Genomic DNA, 13,785 nt, shown 5'->3' with positions numbered 1-13,785 from the left:
AACCAGAACATAAAGCATTAAGGACAAAGTGGGCAATAAAGGTATGATTACAGTAATATTACCTTTGTCCTTTTTGTTTGTTTGTTTTGGTAGAAGCAGAAAAGGTGTTAGCTCTGAGGATAGCAGAATCAAGGAAGGAGTTGGTTGGCTGCTTTATTTACAATGGCAAGAGTCAGCATGTTTGTTGACAAAAAATGTAGTAGTCAGTGGAGAAGAATATACTGAAGGTATAGTTTGGAAAAGGAATTGTAACTAAATTTCTAGAAGAGGGAATTGAATCAAATGTAAAATACTGAGAAGTTAAACTTAAGGAAGAACCTACTGTCACCAGAGACCAGAGTAATGTAAGAATGTGAAAGTCAGGGACATACAGGGCAGGATCAATGTGCTGTCACCTCAACTTAACCTAGAGAATCTACTCTCCAACTCCACAGTAGGTGTTCAATAAATACTAGTTGAATGAATGGAATGAACAAACACATGAATAGATGCAATGATACAAATGTGTTATTTTCTGTATCTTCCTACTATAAACGTGATTCTTTTTTTTGAATTTTATTTACTTTTTATACAGCAGGTTCTTATTAGTCATCAATTTTATACACATCTGTGTATACATGTCAATCCCAATTGCACAATTCATCACACCACCATGCCCACCCCCCCCCACGGCTTTCCCCACTTGGTGTCCATACGTTGGTTCTCTACATCTGTGTCTCTATTTCTGCCCTGCAAACCGGTTCATCTGTACCATTTTTCTAGGTTCCACATATATGCGTTAATATACGATATTTGCTTTTCTCTTTCTAACTTACTTCACTCTGTATGACAGTCTCTAGATCCATCCACGTCTCAACAAATGACCTAATTTCATTCCTTTTTATGGCTGCATAATATTCCATTGTATATATGTACCACAACTTCTTTATCCATTCATCTGTCGATGGGCATTTAGGTTGCTTCCATGACCTGGCTGTTGTACATAGTGCTGCAGTGAACACTGGTGTGCATGTGTCTTTTTGAATTATTGTTTTCTCTGGGTATACGCCCAGTAGTAGGATTGCTGGATCATATGGTAATTCTGTTTTTACTTTTTTAAGGAACCTCCGTACTGTTCTCCATAGTGGCTGTATCAATTTACATGCCCACCAACAGTGCAAGAGGGTTCCCTTTCCTCCACACCCTCTCCAGCATTTGTTGTTTGTAGATTTTCTGATGATGCCCATTCTAACTGGTGTGATACCTCACTGTAGTTTTGATTTGCATTTCTCTAATAATTAGTGATGTTGAGCAGCTTTTCATGTGCTTCTTGGCCATCTGTATGTCTTCTTTGGAGAAGTGTCTATTTAGGTCTTCTGCCCATTTTTGGATTGAGTTTTTTTTTTTTTAATATTGAGCTGCATGAGCTGTTTATATATTTTGGAAATTAATCCTTTGTCCATTGATTCATTTCCAAATATTTTCTCCCATTCTGAAGATTGTCTTTTCGTCTTATTTATGGTTTCCTTTGCTGTGCAAAAGCTCTGAAGTTTCATTAGGTCCCATTTGTTTATTTTTGCTTTTATTTCCATTAATCTAGGATGTGGATCAGAAAAGATCTTGCTGTGATTTATGTCATAGAGTGTTCTGCCTATGTTTTCCTCTAAGAGTTTGATAGTGTCTGGTCTTACATTTAGGTTTTTAACCCATTTTAAGTTTATTTTTGTGTATGGTGTTAGGGAGTGTTCTAACTTCATTCTTTTATATGTAGCTGTCCAGTTTTCCCAGCACCACTTATTGAAGAGACTGTCTTTTCTCCATTGTATATCCTTGCCTCCTTTGTCATAGATTAGTTGACCACAGGTGCGTGGGTTTATCTCTGGGCTTTCTATCTTGTTCCATTGATCTATATTTCTGTTTTTGTGCCAGTAGCATATTGTCTTGATTACTGTAGCTTTGCAGTATAGTCTGAAGTCAGGGAGTCTGATTCCTCCAGCTCCGTTTTTTTCCCTCAAGACTGCTTTGGCTATTTGGGATCTTATGTATCTCCATACAAATTTTAAGATTTTTGTTCTAGTTCTGTAAAAAATGCCATTGGTAATTTGATACGGATTGCATTGAATCTGTAGATTGCTTTTGGTAGTACAGTCATTTTCACAATATTGATTCTTCCAATCCAAGAACATGGTATATATCTCTCCATCTGTTGGTATCATCTTTAATTTCTTTCATCAGTGTCTTATAGTTTTCTGCATACAGGTCTTTTGTTTCCCTAGGTAGGTTTATTCGAATGTGTTATTTTCTGTATCTTCCTACCATAAACATGATTCTTCTCGTTGTCTTAAGGTAAACCATTGAAGTGATAAGGAGTAACAGACTCTACCAGCCAGGAAATGCCTCCAGGGGACATTTTCCAACAATGACAGACTGAGCAAAAAGGGAGAGAAGCAAAACCAAGGTAAATATCCTTATATATTCTACCCTTATTGAAGTCCCTAGTGATGAATTATCTATACGCTCGCACTTCATTTTACTGAAAGCTTCAGTAAGTAAAGGGAAATAATTTATGTAAAAAAAATGTTTAATCAATAACCAGAAAATAGGTATGTATCAATATTTGTCTAACTCCAGAAGAAAAACAAGATTAAGAAATAAAAAGCTTAATTTTCACTGTCTAAAGTAACTGCTCAACCTGAAAATTAAATCCCAGATCTGATTTTCTAATCTGTTGAGCATTCTCTTTATAAAATGTTCTACTTTTAATGGTTTTCACATTCTGAATATATACACCAAACTTTATAAAATACTATTTAAAACTCACTAAAAGTTATTTTAAAGTAAATCGTATCTACAATGATTTCACAACACTCCCCTCGGTATCTAAGTCCCTCAGGACCTAGGAATAAATTAAAAGATCACAGAAACACTTCATGTGATTTAACAGACATTACTGAAAATACAACATGAGTGTATACCAGATTTAGTTTCCACATGCTAATTACTAGAATCTTACTATAACATTGCTTCTTTAATTGTGGATTTCAATATGAGGCCTTTGTCAGAAGAAAAAAAAATTGTTAAACACCAAGGGATAAAAATGTTTCATGGTTTCTTTATTGTTTATATAGTAGCTTAATAACTAAATTGGCAACTTACATTATTTCTTTCAACAATTTAATTACTACGTACTATGCACAATACAGCTCAGCGACACAGTCATTTATATCATATGCTGGATGAAATTATGAAAGAGTAAGAAGTTGGCCACTTTTGGGAGGAGGGTAGCACTCAAAAGGGTCAAATTGGGCTTCCCTGGTGGCGCAGTGGTTGAGAGTCCGCCTGCTGATGCAGGGGACACGGGATCGTGCCCCGGTCTGGGAAGATCCCACATGCCGCGGAGCAGCTGGGCCCGTGAGCCATGGCCGCTGAGCCTGCGCGTCCGGAGCCTATGCTCCGCAATGGGAGAGGCCGCAACAGAGAGAGGCCCGCGTACGGCAAAAAAAAAAAAAAAAAGGGTCAAATTAGAGCAACGACAATTAGTACATATTTTGTAGTATGATTTCCACCCACAATTGCTATAATAAGTTACCTTCTGCAACAAAGACATAATGGAAAAAAAACAAATTAAACGAAATCGAGGAACTCAGAATGGGAGTTAGAATTCTGTTAATTGTATAATTGAAGAAACAGATTTAAGAGACATTCTGGAAGAGGGCTTCCCTGGTGCCACCATGGTTAAGAATCCGCGTGCCAATATAGGGGACACGGGTTCGATCCCTGGCCCGGGAAGATCCCACATGCCATGGAGCAGCTAAGCTCGTGTGCCACAACTACTGAGCCTGTGCTCTGGAGCCCGCAAGCCACAATTACTGAGCCCATGTGCCACAACTACTGAAGCCCGCGCACCTAAAGCCTGTGCTCCACAACAAGAGAAGCCACCACAATGAGAAGCCCGCGCACCGCAATGAAGAGTAGCCCCCGCTCACCACAACTAGAGAAAGCCCGTGCACAGCAACAAAGACCCAGCACAGCCAAAAATAAAAAAATAAATAAATTTATTTTTTAAAAAAAGATATTCTGGAAGAAATGACAGGATATCACCATAAACACAGCAAGAAAAAAGCTGGAAAATAAAAATGATGGGGAATATAATGGTCTTCAACTGGCTGAATAATTTATTTTGCTCTTTTAAAGGACCTGGAATGAAGTGGCCCCTTGGAGCTGACTCCCATCTTCCCCATCACTCCCAGCCCTTGTTGAGGAGCCTCTGGCACCACTGAGCCTACGTATCAAGGCAGGTATGACCATCAAGTCACAACACTGTTTTTAGTTACATGCCAGAAATTTCATATTCTAATAAGGATTACCCTTGAAGTACTTTTCTTAGGAGGTTCTGTATTCATTTCACTGATTTCTCTTGCTCGCTTTATTTGGAATTTTATGTTTTGTTTGGAATGCCTCACATATGTGTATACGTGTAGAGTATCCTTACTTTTCATTCTATGTATATTTTTAGATGAACATTTAAGCCAGTTTCATGATTTTGTATGCCTGCTTTGTTTGTTATGCATTATAGTAGTCTCTGGACACTATTTGCAATATCATATATCTTTGGTTTAAAAAATGGCAGTGGCATTGGTTATGTTTTGTAGATCGTAAGTTCCCAAGTGTTCTATCATCCTCTCCATGAGATGCTGGCTCCAACTACAGCAGACACACTGTAGCCCCTATGAGGCTAAGTATCACGAGAGTTTTGACCAGAAGGAGCCACCGCACCACCATACTCTTAAAACACATTCACATCTCACCATTTTTAACACCTGTGGGTTTTTTTTTTTTTCGGAATTTTCATGTATGTAAGAATTTCTGTTCCGAAACCCTTCAAAATTATCTAGTACCCCAAGCAAATAATTAGCAGTGGCTAATTGGGTCTTTGAATACCTTCTGGCTATGTTCGTCCTTCATCTTTTGCAATTTTTTAGTTCCTTCCCTTATAGAATCCATATAAGCCTGTCTTCTGGCCTGTAATGGTATAGGAAAAAAAAAATCATGGGAAAAAAGCATCACAACAGTGTACTGGTCTGCCTATCATGGGTCTGGTTCTAACAAATTAACCTCATACTAAGCATGTAGTAAGCTCTCCACATACAGTTGCTTACTGAGTGATTTATGCATATGTCTGCAGATGCCCCTTGGGATATACAAAAAGAAGGTGAGTATAAGCACAGTCATCCAGCACATTTTAAAGGATGATCTAAATGTTTGTTTCATTAAGCTTTAAAAATATCCCCTCAGAGATAATCAACATAGTTTATTCTTTCTAATGAGAAGGATTTGAATCAGAGGAAAGCTAAATATATTTTTCAAGAATATTCCAACTAGCTGTTAAATATCAGAGGCAAGCAATGGTGACACTGACTACAGAAGCACTGACGTGTCTACTGCTCATTAACGCTATCCCGTTAAAGAGCGTGTCAGCTGCTGATGGATACCATGTAATCCCAGAGATGCCTTTCTCTCTAGGTCTTTGCGTCCCTAATCTGTACCTGAAGTTCACTTCTCTTCCTGAGAGGGGAAGCAAAGCCTGTTCAGGAGCACAGGAGCCATCATTTCTGGCTGAATTAGGACCTCAAGGGGGAACCTCGGAAGAGCCAGCACACACGGTAAGATGTCCTTCAGTCCCAGTGACCCTCCACGTCAGTGTTCCCCCCATGGGCGCAGAGACCACGTGTGCTGGAATTTATGAGATTTCAAGTATCCTATCTGTTCATGTCACTTTCTCTCCCTCACATTGATTTGTAGCCCACCCTCTGTAAGGCAGAGAGGCCAGCCTGATAAGCTAATGCGCAGGAAATCCATTGTTCTCATAAAACTACCAGCAGCATCATGGCAGCAGGTGACATATTTCAGGCCTAGTTCTTTGGACTAATAATCCATAAAGTTTATGTAGCCTGATCCCCCCTTTTCTCTTGCCATAATTTTTCTCAAGCACTTCTTAATTCATTCCCCCATTTCTGTCACTATAAAACCCATATTCCATCAAATAATAAGAAGCACTTGCCAGAAAGGGAGAGAGGCTCTCTGAATTGTATCAGCTATAGCACTACCCATTAGGAAGGTGGAGCTCCAGATGTGTTCAGAAAGCCCACATATATCCAAACCCTGCTACGTTAGACAGGCACACATATCCTAGGACTTTGTTGTATCCATATTCTGAAAGCAAGGGGACTGTGATAAGATATAAAGGAGGGGGAGTCATTCTCCAATGACCCCTTCTTTTTATATTAGAGAAGGCTAGTTTTTATCACAAATATCCCACACAAGATCTGAAAGGTGGGAAGGGGGCCGGGGGCACATCTTATATTCAAGGGACTAAAAGGAGGAGTAAGATAGTTAAAGCAGATATGATGACTTTATTGAGGAACCTATTTGCATACCTTTCTTTTAAAGTTAACCACTTTGCTGTTCTTTTATCAAAATATGGGTCCTAGTTTTTGAGTCAGAAAAGAAAATGGTTAGACACATAAAGTGTCAATGAAAAGGCCACAGAAACTAGGAAGTCACATGGCATCTCAACTACAAAGAGTTCAAAGTTACTTGCAGTCCTAATGCTTGCTGTGATCCCTGGGCAGGACAGGAAGTTTCTGTTCAAAAATAGGGGGAAAAAACTTTTGATCACTATTTTTCTTAGTTCTAAGTCCCAGAAATTTCTATGTCATATTCACATTATTTTTCTATCATAAAATATTGATTTAACATATTAATAATAAATTTTTTGTTATTCAGCTAAAATATACACTTTTAGTCATCCTCCCCCACAAGCTATGCTTCTAATATATTAATTCAATAAGCAATATTTCAGCCTCCTATGCACAAGCACTGTGGTCAGACATGACCCCAGACCTGAAGTGCTTATAGCCTAGTGTGGAAGCCAGACAAAAAGATTAATGAGACGAATGATTATATATATATACACACACATATGTCTGCCCCAAGTTCCTGGCATAGAGGTCCTAAAACCTTTGTAATTTCCTAAATGGTAAGAGCTTTAGGAGCATCTCTTGTTCTAATATTTCATCTCTGACCCCATCCCTGACTCAGGGCTCCTTAAAATCCTAATTTCCTAAGTGGTTAAAGCATAATGAGCATCTTTTGTTCTACTGAGGCAACTCCATGTGGGCTCCTGGATGACTCCTGCACGGGGGCTGGTCACCAGAAAGACTGAGCCATGATTAGATGTTTGTAATTTTCAGTCTCAAACCCCCATCCTCCAGAGAGGAAAAAGGAGCTGGAAATGGAATTAATAATTGATCATGCCTACATGAGGAAGCCTCCATAAAGTCTCAGAGGCATGGGGGTTCAGGGTACTGTCAGGTAGGTGAACATATCCATATACCAGGAGGGTGACCAGACCCCAACGCCACAGGGACAGAAGTTCCTGCACTCGAGACCCTCCCTGACCTCACTCTATGTATCTCTTCATCTGGCTGTTCATCTGTATCCACCCCTTAATAAACTGGTAAACATAAGTAAGTATATAGTAGTGTGAGTTCTGTGAGTGGCTCTAGTAAATTAAGTAAACCCCAGGTGCAGGTTGTGGGAACTTGTGATTTGTGGCCAAGTTGGACAGAAGTTGTGGGTACCCTGGGGACCTACCACTTGCGACTGGCAACTGAAGTGGGGAGCAGTCTCGTGGGACTGAGTCCTTACCCTGTGGAATCTGACGCTATCACCAGGCGGAGAGTGTCAGAACTGAGTTGAACGGTAGGACGCCCAGCTGGTGTTGCAGGACTGCTTGGCGGGGAGAACACCACACACACCTGGCCTCAGAAGTGTTGTGTGTGTGTCAGTGGGGCAGGAGTAAAGGAGACACTCAGGAGAGAAAGGACTGGGGTTTTTTCTAGCTCAATATGCCAGGAAGTAAGGGGAAAAAAGTAGTCAAAGGTAAATTAGAGGAGAAAAAATTTTTACAAAAAAGAAGATACATCAAGGAGGCCTAAGATTTGAATAATAAGAATCCCATAAAGAGAAAATGAAGGGAAATAAATCAAAGAAATAACACAAGAAAATCATCTAAAACTAGAGATAAGTTTCCAGACTTAAAATGAATAAAAATGACCATCCCACTAAGGCACAATATGAAATTACAGAATATCAGAAAAAAGGAGGTATTAAATTATTTCCAGGGGAAGCACAGAAAAGGCCTCATATAAGAACTGAAATTCAGATGGCCTTGGGTTTCTCAGGAACAAATAACTCAAAGTTAGACCAGCAATGCCTTCAAAACGCTAAAGGAAAATTATTTGCAATTTGAAATACTTAACAGAAAATTGCAAGCTAAGTGTGAGGGCTGAATAAAGACAGTTTCAGACATGCAAGGGCTTGAACAGACATCTTCTCTTGGCAAGCTACTAAATAATATGCTCCACCAAAACAGAGAAATAAATTTAAAAAATAGAGAACCAGGAATCAGGGAACCCAACACAGAACAGCAACACGAGCAACTCCCCAGATGATGTTACAGCCGTGACTCTCATCCTTGGCTGCAGGGTAGAGTTACCTGGGGAGCTTTAAAAGCCTGAAGCCCAGACCACAATATGGCAGGAGCTCAGGGGGTTCTGACCCAGGCATCAGGGAACTTTAAAGCCCCCCCCCGCCCCCGGTGATTCCAATGTGTAGATGAGGTTGGGAATCATTCCGTGAAAGGAGAGTCGCAGAACCACAGCTGTGTAGGAGGCTTAAAAGAACAACCAGCACAGGTTAAGTCAGGAGGGAGGAGGAAGAGAGGACGGACATTTCCAGAAGGGAAAGAAACCCAAAATTGACAAGTTATCTGACAGGCACAAAGTGGAAAATTGTGTGGAAATTTTCATCAAGAGGCACTTTGTAGAACAGTCACAAAAGCTAAAGGAAGGCCGTCAGATGTTCAAAGGAAACTAAGAAAATGCAAAAATAAAATGAAATTTTTTCAAAGTTTTGAAAGGAAAAAAATGTAGAGTATAACTGGCTTGGCAGTGAGAAAATATTTTCAGAGTCATAATAAAGGAAAGCCTTGAAATACTGAATGATTATATTGGGAGAATGGGGGAAAGAAATGAATAAGATCTAACACTGATTAATCAAGAGATAGCAATATACACGTTAACAGATATTTAGAGCCAAATAACAAAAGACACAGCTAAGGGAACGTGGCGGGATGAATAGTGGCCCCCCAAAGATGTCCGCGTCCCAGTCCCTGGAAGTTGTCAATGTTATACTTTATATGGCAAAAGGGACTCTGCAGAAATTGAGGATCTGGAGATCGGGATATGGGCCTGTGTGATCCAGGTGGAACCAATTAATCACAGTGGTCATTATGAGAGGAAGGCGAGAAGGTCAAAGTGTGGAGAGAAGGTGAGGTGAGGATGAAACGTCAAGATTAAAGTCATCCACGTGCCAAGGAGCCAAAGAATGGTGGCAGCGCAGAGACGCTGCAAGAGGCAAGGAACTGATTTCCCCTCGAGCCTCCAGAAGGAACCAGCCCTGCTGACACCCTGACCTCAGTCCCTTCATCCTCATGTCTGACTTCTGACCTCCAGAACTATGAGAGAATACATGTGTGTTGTTTTAAGCCACTAAATTGGCAAAAAAATCATTACAGCAGCAATGGAAAATACAAGGAGTTTAAAGAATTGAAATGGAGGTAGGATTGAAGGGATGCAAGGGACGTATGCCTTTCAGTGTTGACTTTTTAAAGGTCACGTGACACATGGGTAAAAAATTAAAGCAAACTGCACTGAGTGTTCAGAGTAGTGGAAGTGAGAGGATATGGCCAGACAGGCGGGAATTAGAGAGCAGCGCTCCTCAAACATTAAGATGCACACAAATCACCCGTGGACCGTGTTAAAATGCAGGCTAGGGCTTCCCTGGTGGCGCAGTGGTTGGGAATCTGCCTGCCAATGCAGGGGACATGGGTTCGAGCCCTGGTCTGGGAAGATCCCACATGCCGCGGAGCAACTAGGCCCGTGAGCCACAACTACTGAGCCTGCGCATCTGGAGCCTGTGCTCCGCAACAAGAGAGGCCGCGATAGTGAGAGGCCCGCGATGAAGAGTGGCCCCCACTTGCCACAACTAGAGAAAGCCGTAGCACAGAAACGAAGACCCAACACAGCAAAAATAAATAAAAATTGATTTAAAAAAATTGGTGAATTTTTGAAAAAAAATGCAGGCTGATTCAGGTCTGGAGCTCCCAGGTGATGCTTATACTGCTGGTCCCTGGAGCACACTTGGAGCAGCAGAGACCTAGACTGCAGGACCGCAGAGAGGTGAGTTGTGGGAGGTCGGGGAGAATGGAGGCACAGGAAGACAGAGGGCAGAGGGGGCTTTGTGCTTAAGCTAAGGCATTTTGACTTGATCCCTGAAGATATAGGGAGCCACTGGGCAGTGGAAGAACAAGATGAGGTTTTTTAAAAATTACTAGTCCCTGTAGAAGAGGCAGGGGGAAGCAAACCAGAGACGGGTTGTACATTAATTGTACAGCTGGAAACATTCAGTGATCAGGACTGGGGAGGGTATGATGATGCTGGTACTTCTGCTTCCACACCCACCCCCAGTACAGAGAACTATATCCATCCATGTGTGAGTGGACACTGTAAGTTCTTCTTGTCTGAAGTTCTCCTGTGTGACACCCACAGGAATCTTCTTCTTGTCTTTTTCACTGACATCGTCATATGGCATTTATTAAATTCCCGTCTGCCATGGCAGCCCCACATTTAAATAAGTGTAAGAAGAACAATTTTCTCAGGAAAGTTGCATTATATAGTAAAATTTAAATTGTGTTTAAAAACACTTGAGACAGTGCGGCTCCTCACGCCCCACCTAGATGGAGACCATGCAGTGCTCACCTTCTGTGCACTGACCACAGTTAAGGCAAACTGCAGGTGTCTTCTTTTAACTTCGCAGAAGTGTCATGTACATACTTGATTTTCCTAAAGCATTAAGAAATGGTTCTGCAGTGCATTCTCTGAGGACTTCTATGCATATGGATTAGACAGTATGAGAAGAATACAATGTGGGTAAAAAAGTCAGTTAAATATATTGAACACCCACAAATTATTAATAGTTTGGTGTCAAAACGGGAGCAGCTCTTGAATGCTGCTGGTAAGGAGCCAATACTGCTCCATATTTCCTATTAATAGCTCTGAGGATCTTATGACTAAGGCACTAATCAATCCACAGAAAATGCAGCTCTGGGAGAGATTACTAACGCCTTGGAAGACACTATTAAAATTCCAGGATGATCTTGTTAAATTGAAGAAACGAGCCAAAATCAATAGAGCAAGCACACAGGTGTTTCGACCACAGAATTCAAGAAGCCCTCAAACAGAAATCAAGACCATCCTGCCAGCCAAACACCCAGGTGGTAAAGCTAGCCAACTCCTGCTTTCCCTCCCCTCCCCCATCATGAAAAGGCTATCCAGACAGATGTCATGGAGCGTCTCTACACGGGGTTTAATTCTACTGCCTACAGCTTCTCAACTCCTTCCTCCAGCGCCCTGCAATGAGGGGAGAGGGATGATGGATTTGATGTGACTTGTGGAGCCCACACTAGTAAATTTGGACTTTGGAACACCGCCTTAGAAGCACGGAAAAAAGAAGCAGCATTTAGAGGTTTGTAGGTAAGAGGAGAATGACTTTTTCCCAAGGAGTGTCCTAATGTCTTCCTGACATTTTAAAATGTGGTCACTAAAGAGAAAAGGCGCTGGGTGGAGAGGAAGATCAGATGTCTCTAACAACCTCTCATTTACCTGCCCAAACCCTGAAAAGCTAAGACTTTTTAAAACTTAAACCAATCTTTTCTTTCAACTACAAGGCTTTCCAATGGTCATCCTTAATGACACTACTTCCTTGCCCCCAGTTGGTCAGTCAGTAACCAAGCCCTGCCTCGTTCACCTCCTAAGTGGTTCTCTGACCTGCACTCTCATCTCCATCCTCTCACCCACCACCTTACTTCAAGTCTTCATCATTGCTTGCCGAGGCTAATATAGAAGCCTCAGAGACCTCTCTATTACTTCAGACCCATCCTTCACCTGGTTACCTGTGATCCAGCGAAAATGCAAATCTGACCTTGAGGCTTTCCTGTTGAAAACTGTTCAGTACCTTCAGTACTGACAGAATGAGGTTCAAGTTTTCCAATGTGGCATATACATGTCTGCAGTGGTGTTCTACCAGAAGCACCATGAGCTTCCTGTGTGGGGCATCTCTGGAACCTCAGTGTCCGGGAGTTGCTGATAGCATCTTGTACCCGGGGTCAGGGATGCTACAAATCCTGCACTACCCAAGACAGCCCACACAATGAACCATCCCAGACTGCCACAAATGAGAAACTCTCCTCATGGCTACTGATTTCTTCTGCAGCCTTCTGGCTTGCCCTTCTAGACTGTAGCTACACAAAACTCATCCCCAACACAGCCATGCTTTTTCTTGCCATTATGCCTTAATCTCGCTTCTAATTTCTGACACCTGGAATGACTCTCTTCTGACTCATCTTTTAGGCTTCAGCTTTCCAACTGCTACACGCTCTACACTCACCACTCTGCTTTATACCTGGTTCTCTCCTCCACTTGACTAAGGTCCTTCCAGGCAGAAATTGTATGTGCTTGGTAGACCTTATATAAACATAAAAATTTGAGGGATGGATAGATGGACGGATGACTGGGTGAGATCAAAGGTTTTTCAGAGGCTGATGCTCAGTCCATAATGTTGGCAACAAGTACAAGCATTGTCTTACAGCTGAGACAATAGTTGAGGTCAAAGTTTCAGCTCAGATCACCTGCCTTTACTTCCAAAATTCTATGCTGTACAGGTCACTCTCTGGCCTTAATCTTCATCCACTTTACAAAGTGCCAGATGACACCCTGAATGACGTTCCACTTACCCAAGCTGAAGATTGTGGGTCACAAACAGCCACTGGACGGGTACCTCTGTGTGGCGACTGTGTGTCGAATCTTCTCAAGAACTCAGCAGTTTTGCTAGTGCAACCCAAATAGGTGTTAGTGCCTTCATCAAAGTAGAACTACCATTATTTATTGTGCCTTTGGGTACTAGCCTAGACTTTTATTGGGGGATGACTAACAGTGTCCTAGGTAGAACAAAAGGTGAGTTTGCGGACACGGTAGAGTAGAAAATCAAAACAAAATGCTATTGCAAGGCTGCATTCATAGTTTGAAAAATGTAAAACTAGGTTTGTGGAGTATGAACCTATGATTTCATTTTTTTCTGCTTCGTGTACTTTGACATGGAGATAAATGTCCTCTCAGATTCCACAGTATGGGGCCCTAATTTCCTATCTGAACATTTAAAGCGTGACACTCAGACTTCACTGTAGGGCTGTGGAATATCCCTCCCCTACAACACCTCACTCCACACTGGTGTCATATTAGGCCCTTCACCCTCCAGGGGTCTCTCTCCTAGTCATCTCACTGCCCTCGTGCTTTGACTACTCTCAGCATACACAGAGCTGCTAACCCATAACTCTTAACCATTTATGAGTCCTGGACCCCTTTGGAATTCTGAAAGCAGAAACGGACCCTCTGCCTACACACACACACACACACACACACACACACCTTTATACTTGGTTTGTACCTTCCACGGAAGGTAAGAAGTGCTGCCAGTTCTGGTCTGTATTTCTGGCATCTCTTTTTAGCTCTAAGAGACTGTGATAGATGGACCTAGACGAATCCTCTGTCTTAATAAGTTGCTTTTTCCTTAAAAATCCACCCCATCATCCCAGTTCCTCCCCTCATGTATGTCAAGCATGAATAT

The 13,785-nt window shown here is 41.6% G+C and overlaps 2 protein-coding genes across 3 annotated transcripts in view; one reads left to right on the top strand and one right to left on the bottom strand.

Moving 5' to 3' along the window:
• The window catches only part of LOC307176540 (uncharacterized protein), a gene marked incomplete at its 5' end in the record, with an annotated part of 40,340 nt that extends 36,077 nt beyond the window's left edge, over nucleotides 1-4,263 (top strand). The window contains 2 exons of the mRNA XM_079902823.1: nucleotides 2,326-2,437; nucleotides 4,174-4,263. Coding sequence (XP_079758949.1) covers nucleotides 2,326-2,329 — 4 coding nt within the window. The 3' untranslated portion in view covers nucleotides 2,330-2,437; nucleotides 4,174-4,263. The remainder of the gene's footprint in view (nucleotides 1-2,325; nucleotides 2,438-4,173) is intronic.
• The window catches only part of EPSTI1 (epithelial stromal interaction 1), a 99,107-nt gene that overhangs the window by 28,786 nt on the left and 56,536 nt on the right, over nucleotides 1-13,785 (bottom strand). The window contains exons 7-8 of one of the 2 annotated variants that reach the window (XM_079902820.1): nucleotides 12,896-12,989; nucleotides 4,921-5,001 (exon numbers count right to left, since the gene is read on the bottom strand). In XM_079902820.1, the coding sequence (XP_079758946.1) occupies nucleotides 4,921-5,001; nucleotides 12,896-12,989 (175 nt within the window). The remainder of the gene's footprint in view (nucleotides 1-4,920; nucleotides 5,002-12,895; nucleotides 12,990-13,785) is intronic. The other variant, XM_079902821.1, reaches the window with a different exon arrangement.

This window comes from Stenella coeruleoalba, assembly GCF_951394435.1.
Source record: "Stenella coeruleoalba genome assembly, chromosome: 18".
In the NCBI taxonomy this organism is placed as follows: domain Eukaryota; kingdom Metazoa; phylum Chordata; class Mammalia; order Artiodactyla; family Delphinidae; genus Stenella; species Stenella coeruleoalba.
This window is presented reverse-complemented; position numbering and strand designations above follow the sequence as displayed.